This window comes from Oncorhynchus gorbuscha, unplaced genomic scaffold (genome assembly GCF_021184085.1).
Source record: "Oncorhynchus gorbuscha isolate QuinsamMale2020 ecotype Even-year unplaced genomic scaffold, OgorEven_v1.0 Un_scaffold_419, whole genome shotgun sequence".
NCBI classification, from domain to species: domain Eukaryota; kingdom Metazoa; phylum Chordata; class Actinopteri; order Salmoniformes; family Salmonidae; genus Oncorhynchus; species Oncorhynchus gorbuscha.
In genome coordinates, this window is record NW_025745264.1 from 415644 (window position 1) to 423143 (window position 7500).

Below are 7500 nucleotides of genomic sequence, written 5' to 3' on the forward strand. Positions count from 1 at the left end.
CCACACAACACAGCTCAGTGTGAGGCCAGTATACCCCACACAACACAGCTCAGTGTGAGGCCAGTATACCCCACACAACACAGCTCAGTGTGAGGCCAGTATACCCCACACAACACAGCTCAGTGTGAGGCCAGTATACCCCACACAACACAGCTCAGTGTTAGCCAGTATACCCCACACAACACAGCTCAGTGTGAGGCCAGTATACCCCACACAACACAGCTCAGTGTGAGGCCAGTATACCCCACACAACACAGCTCAGTGTGAGGCCAGTATACCCCACACAACACAGCTCAGTGTGAGGCCAGTATACCCCACACAACACAGCTCAGTGTGAGGCCAGTATACCCCACACAACACAGCTCAGTGTGAGGCCAGTATACCCCACACAACACAGCTCAGTGTGAGGCCAGTATACCCCACACAACACAGCTCAGTGTGAGGCCAGTATACCCCACACAACAGGGCTGGATGTGCCCCATACTCCCTATACCGTGCACTAGGGCCCATAGGACCACTACATAGTGAATAGTGGTCCATTTGGAACCCAAGGCGCTGTGAGGCCGTATGAACAGAACACGGCTTTGAAGAACAGCTTTTCTCTGCTCACTATATAAAGCTACACAACCCCACCTAACGACCTCTATCTGCTGTGGTAACAGTTACAGAAGATAAAACATGAAGAGTGTGTTTAGCCCTGTGGGGATGGTGTCTGGGCCCACCGCTAGCTAGCTAACCCAACCTTTAACCCTTTAACCTGTTACACACAGAATGAGACGGAATGAGAGGAGGGAATGAGAGAGAAGGAGAGAGGAGGGAATGAGAGAGAAGGAGAGAGGAGGGAATGAGAGAGAAGGAGAGAGGAGGGAATGAGAGAGAAGGAGAGAGGAGGGAATGAGAGAGAAGGAGAGAGGAGGGAATGAGAGAGAAGGAGAGAGGAGGGAATGAGAGAGAAGGAGAGAGGAGGGAATGAGAGAGAAGGAGAGAGGAGGGAATGAGAGAGAAGGAGAGAGGAGGGAATGAGAGAGAAGGAGAGAGGAGGGAATGAGAGAGAAGGAGAGAGGAGGGAATGAGAGAGAAGGAGAGAGGAGGGAGAGAAGAGAACGAGAAGAAGAGAAAATGAGAGATGCTATTTGAGCATTCCCTCAATGTGTTTACTCTCCCAAATAGAACAACGATCTGAACAGTTATTCCCTTTTCTCTCTCTCTCTCCATTTGTTCTTTGAGTGCAATTATCTTACAAGGAAAAGAGAGAGAGACCGAGACTCTCAGGAGTGGAGAAGAGGGAGAGAGGAAGGAGGAGAGGGAGGAAGGGAGGGAGAGAGGAAGGAGGAGAGGGAGGAAGGGAGGGAGAGAGGAAGGAGGAGAGGGAGGGAGAGAGGAAGGAGGAGAGGAAGGAGAAGAGGGAGAGAGGAAGGAGGAGAGGGAGGAGAGAGGAAGGAGAAGAGGGAGAGAGGAAGGAGGAGAGGGAGGGAGAGAGGAAGGAGAAGAGGGAGGGAGGAAGGAGGAGAGGGAGGGAGGAGGAGGAGAGGGAGGGAGGAGGAGGGAGGGGGAGAGGAGGAGAGGAGAGGAGGGAGGGAGGAAGAAGGAGGAGAGGGAGGGAGGGGAGGGAGGAGAGGGAGGGAGGGAGGGAGGAGAGGGAGGAGAGGAGAGGGAGGGAGGGGAGGGAGGGAGAGGAGAGGGAGGAGGAGGGAGGGAGGGAGGGAGGAGGAGAGGGAGGGAGAGAGGAAGGAGAAGAGGAAGGAGAAGAGGGAGAGAGGGAGGAGGAGAGGAGAGAGGAAGGAGGAGAGGGAGGGGGAGGGAGAGAGGAAGGAGAAGAGGGAGGAGAGGGAAGGAGGAGAGGGAGGGAGAGAGGAAGGAGAGAGGGAGAGGAAGGGAGAGGGAGGGAGAGAGGAGGAGAAGAGGGAGGGAGGAAGGAGGAGAGGGAGGGAGGAGGGAGGGAGGAGGGAGGGAGGGAGGGAGGGAGAGGGAGGGAGGGAGGGAGGGAGGGAGGGAGGGGAGGAGGGAGGGAGGGAGGGAGGGAGGAGGAGGAGGAGGGAGGGAGGGAGGAGGAGAGGAGGAGAGGGAGGGAGGAGGAGGGAGGGAGGGAGGGAGGAGGGAGGGAGGAAGGGAGGGAGAGAGGAAGGAGGAGAGGGAGGGAGAGAGGAGGAGAAGAGGGAGGAGGGAGGAGGAGGAAGGAGGAGAGGGAGGGAGAGAGGAGGAGAGGGAGGGAGAAGGAGGAGAGGGAGGGAGAGAGGAAGGAGAAGAGGGAGGAGGAAGGAGGAGAGGGAGGGAGGGAGAGGAGAGGGAGGAAGGGAGGGAGGGAGGGAGGGGAGGAGGAGGGAGGAGGAGGGAGGGAGGGAGGGAGGGAGGGAGGGAGGGAGGGAGAGGGAGGAGAGGAGGAGAGGAGGGAGGGAGGGAGGGGGAGGGAGGAGGGAGGAGGGAGGGAGGGAGGAGGAGAGGGAGGGAGGGAGGAAGGAGGAGAGGGAGGGAGGGATGAAGGAGGAGAGGGAGGGAGGGATGAAGGAGGAGAGGGAGGGAGGGATGAGGAGGGAGGGAGGGAGGGAGGGAGGGAGGGAGGGAGGGAGGGAGGGAGGGAGGGAGGGAGGGAGGGAGGGAGGGAGGGAGGGAGGGAGGGAGGGAGGGAGGGAGGAGGGAGGGAGGGAGGGAGGGAGGAAGGAAGGAGAAGAGGCAGACAGAATAAATTGCTTTAAGAACAATTTCCTTTCACAGGATAGAGATCAGTGATTAAAACACAAAATGAAGAAAAAACAGACGAGACCGTGTGGCGACCGGACAATTACTGCTCACCTCAAATGGCTCGAAAGACAACAGCTTCTATCAAACCACACTATGACTATTGGAATAGACTATTTTATAAATACATAACAGTCTACTCTATTTACCCGTTTTGACGGCCACGGCTAAATTAAAATATTGAATTTCCCAACTGGTAATTGAAGACCATAAGCTATAATCAGCGTCAGGATGCAGAACGTCACGCACCACTTGACAAGGAGCTGGAGGCAGTAAAGGCATTTAAACAGGTGTAGTAGACCTGGATACAACAGGTGTAGTAGACCTGGATACAACAGGTGTAGTAGACCTGGATACAACAGGTGTAGTAGACCTGAATACAACAGGTGTAGTAGACCTGGATACAACAGGTGTAGTAGACCTGAATACAACAGGTGTAGTAGACCTGAATACAACAGGTGTAGTAGACCTGAATACAACAGGTGTAGTAGACCTTACAGTTAGATGCTGAATACAACAGGTGTAGTAGACCTTGAATACAACAGTTAGAGACCTGAATACAACAGGTGTAGTAGACCTGAATACAACAGGTGTAGTAGACCTGAATACAACAGGTATAGTAGTAGTAGACCTGAATACAACAGGTGTAGTAGACCTGAATACAACAGGTGTAGTAGACCCAGTTAGATGAATACAACAGGTGTAGTAGACCTGAATACAACAGGTGTAGTAGACCTGAATACAACAGGTGTAGTAGACCTGAATACAACAGGTGTAGTAGACCTGAATACAACAGGTGTAGTAGACCTGAATACAACAGGTGTAGTAGACCTGAATACAACAGGTGTAGTAGACCTGAATACAACAGGTGTAGTAGACCTGAATACAACAGGTGTAGTAGACCTGAATACAACAGGTGTAGTAGACCTGAATAATATATATATAGAGAGAGAGAGAGAGAGAGAGAGAGGGGGGGAGAAAGAGAGAGAGAGGGTGGACGCCCTAATCAGTGAGAAAGACATTAGGGGGAAATGAGATTTTCCTCACAGAAAGAGACAGTCTGTCTGTCTGTCAGTCTGTCTGTCAGAAATGAGAGTCTGTCTGTCTGGTGTCTGTCTGTCTGTCTGTCTGTCTGTCTGTCTGTCTGTCTGACAGAGAGTCTGTCTGTCTGTCTGTCTGTCTGTCTGTCTGTCTGGAGTCTGACTTCTGTCTGCCTGCAATTCATTGACTGACAGCTGAGCCTGAGAGACCCAGTGCAGGAGAGGGAGAGACAGAGACAGAGAGACAGGAGAGAGACAGAGACAGAGAGAGAGTCTGTCAGTCTGAGAGTCTGAGAGAGACAGAGTCAGTCTGTCAGAGTCTGACTGAGAGAGAGAGACAGTGGAGACCAGAGGGAGACAGAAGAGCAGAGAGCTCTGCCTGCAATTCATTGATCTTCTCTTCACTCTTCAACAGCTGAGCCTGAGAGAGAGAGAGACAGAGAGAGAGTCAAGACTGGAGAGAGAGAGAGAGAGAGAGAGAGAGAGAGACAGAGAGAGAGACAGAGAGAGAGAGACAGAGAGAGACAGGGAGAGACAGAGAGAGGAGAGAGACAGAGAGAGAGAGAGAGACAGAGAGAGAGACAGAGAGAGAGACAGAGAGAGAGAGAGAGAGACAGAGAGACAGAGAGAGAGAGACAGAGAGAGAGAGACACAGAGAGAGACAGAGAGAGACAGAGAGAGAGAGAGACAGAGAGAGACAGAGAGAGACAGAGAGAGACAGAGAGAAAGAAATCAAAGGAGAAGTAGAGGACAGAGAGGGGGAGAGAAAGAGAGAGAGATAGAGAAGTGGGAGACAGAGAGGGGGAGAGGGGAGGCAAAGCACACAAAACTCAGGCCCTTCATTGGGGAAAAAACGGTGTGTTTAGTTGAATGTGTGTTCTAGCTGTTCTTTAAGTCGTGGAATGTTCTCCTCGCTTCCTAATGTATATGTTTAGGAGGCAAGGAAAAAGGAGGCAAGGAAAAAGGACACAAGGACTGAGATTCACCCGGTCTCTACCTATTTCTGTTGTGTTGATGTGTTGCACCTCACACACACACACACACACACACACACACACACACACACACACAGAGACACACACAGAGACACACACAGAGACACACACAGAGACACACACAGAGACACACACAGAGACACACAGAGACACCCACACACACACACACACACACACACAGAGACACACACAGAGACACACACACACACACACACACACACACACACACACACACACACACACACACACACACACACACACACACACACACACACACACACACACACACACACCAGGCAGTCTGTATCCCCTGCTGTTCAGACAGAGGTTCATTAAATCAGACCAGACTAGACTCTCCTCAATACTCCAGTCACATCACATTTGTCACAAGCTCTTCATACAACAGGTGTAGACTAACAGGCTGACCACGCCGGCCGCGTATGAACAGCGCTGCAAAATACATTTAGAAATCTAGATGATTCAATTATTGCAGCCGCGCGTCAACGAGCGTCTGCGTTGCCAAGGGCTAAAAGTCAGTTCTATTTGTGACCTAGATCACACTGCAAGTCCCGCCTCTCCCATCTCCTCATTGGTTAAACCGGGAGACTGAAAGACGAACGAGGTCGGTGACGGTAAATGCACCTCATTTATGAAAGTCGCTAATCGCTAATCTATAGAGTCACGAGAAGAAAAGGCCTGGAAGGAAAGACGATTCAGTCGACCGGTTTATGTGTGGATTAATTGTCTGTGGACTTCGTGCATTTCAGGTAAAACAACAAACTCAATGTTTATATCCCAGGACAAATTAGCTCGCAACAGCAAGCTAACTAGCTAAATAGGACAATTTAGCTAGCAAGCTAACTAGCTAAATTGCCATAAATGTTTACTTCTTTTCGACCTGTCCAAAATTAATGTAATTGGTTCAGAGTTCGTTTTGATATTTTATCCTGCGTGTCGTGATCACGTTTGGTGTAGGGGACAAAATACATGTATACACGATGGGGCACGATGGAGCACGATGGGGCACGATGGGGCACGATGGGGCACGATGGAGCACGATGGGGCACGATGGAGCACGATGGAGCACGATGGAGCACGATGGGGCACGATGGGGCACGATGGGGCACGATGGGGCACGATGGAGCACGATGGGGGCACGATGGAGCACGATGGGGCACCATGGGGCACGATGGGGCACGATGGAGCACGATGGAGCACGATGGGGCACGATGGAGCACGATGGGGCACGATGGAGCACGATGGGGCACGATGGAGCACGATGGGGCACGATGGGGCACGATGGGGCACGATGGGGCACGATGGGGCACGATGGAGCACGATGGGGCACGATGGGGCACGATGGGGCACGATGGGGCACGATGGGGCACGATGGCGCAGGACGGTTTGGTTTCTGTGTAACAGTGAAATGCTTGTTCATGGAGGGAGGGATGGATGTACAGCCCAGTTACTGGCCCAATGCTGGGACAGGGTTATATAGCCCAGTACTGGCACAATGCTGGGACAGGGTTATATAGCCCAGTTACTGGCCCAATGCTGGGACAGGGTTATATAGCCCAGTTACTGGCCCAATGCTGGGACAGGGTTATATAGCCCAGTTACTGGCCCAATGCTGGGACAGGGTTATATAGCCCAGTTACTGGCCCAATGCTGGGACAGGGTTATATAGCCCAGTTACTGGCCCAATGCTGAGACACAGGGTTATAAAGCCCAGTTACTGGCCCAATGCTGAGACACAGGGTTATATAGCCCAGTTACTGGCCCAATGCTGGGACACAGGGTTATATAGCCCAGTTACTGGCCCAATGCTGGGACACAGGGTTATATAGCCCAGTTACTGGCCCAATGCTGAGACACAGGGTTATATAGCCCAGTTACTGGCCCAATGCTGGGACACAGGGTTACAGCCAGTTACTGGCCCAATGCTGGGACACAGGGTTATATAGCCCAGTTACTGGCCCAATGCTGAGACACAGGGTTATATAGCCCAGTTACTGGCCCAATGCTGAGACACAGGGTTATATAGCCCAGTTACTGGCCCAATGCTGGGACACAGGGTTATATAGCCCAGTTACTGGCCCAATGCTGGGACAAGGTTACAGCCGAGTTACTGGCCCAATGCTGGGACACAGGGTTATATAGCCCAGTTACTGGCCCAATGCTGAGACACAGGGTTATAGCCAGTTACTGGCCCAATGCTGAGACACAGGGTTATATAGCCAGTTACTGGCCCAATGCTGGGACACAGGGTTATATAGCCCAGTTACTGGCCCAATGCTGGGACACAGGGTTATATAGCCCAGTTACTGGCCCAATGCTGGGACACAGGGTTATATAGCCCAGTTACTGGCCCAATGCTGGGACACAAAGCCCAGTTACTGGCCCAATGCTGGGACATATAGCCCAGTTACTGGCCCAATGCTGGGACACAGGGTTATATAGCCCAGTTACTGGCCCAATGCTGGGACATGGTTTACAGCCCAGTTACTGGCCCAATGCTGGGACACAGGGTTATATAGCCCAGTTACTGGCCCAATGCTGGGACAGGGTTACAGCCCAGTTACTGGCCCAATGCTGGGACACAGGGTTATATAGCCCAGTTACTGGCCCAATGCTGAGACACAGGGTTATATAGCCCAGTTACTGGCCCAATGCTGGGACACAGGGTTATAAAGCCCAGTTACTGGCCCAATGCTGAGACACAGGGTTAT

At 52.4% G+C, this 7500-nt stretch overlaps 1 protein-coding gene across 1 annotated transcript in view; it reads right to left on the minus strand.

The window, feature by feature from the left end:
• LOC124018174 (protein diaphanous homolog 3-like) overlaps positions 1 to 7500 on the minus strand; it is a 690151-nt gene that overhangs the window by 304981 nt on the left and 377670 nt on the right. Inside the window, 1 exon segment of the mRNA XM_046333436.1 lies at positions 5759 to 6182. Coding sequence (XP_046189392.1) covers positions 5759 to 6182 — 424 coding nt within the window.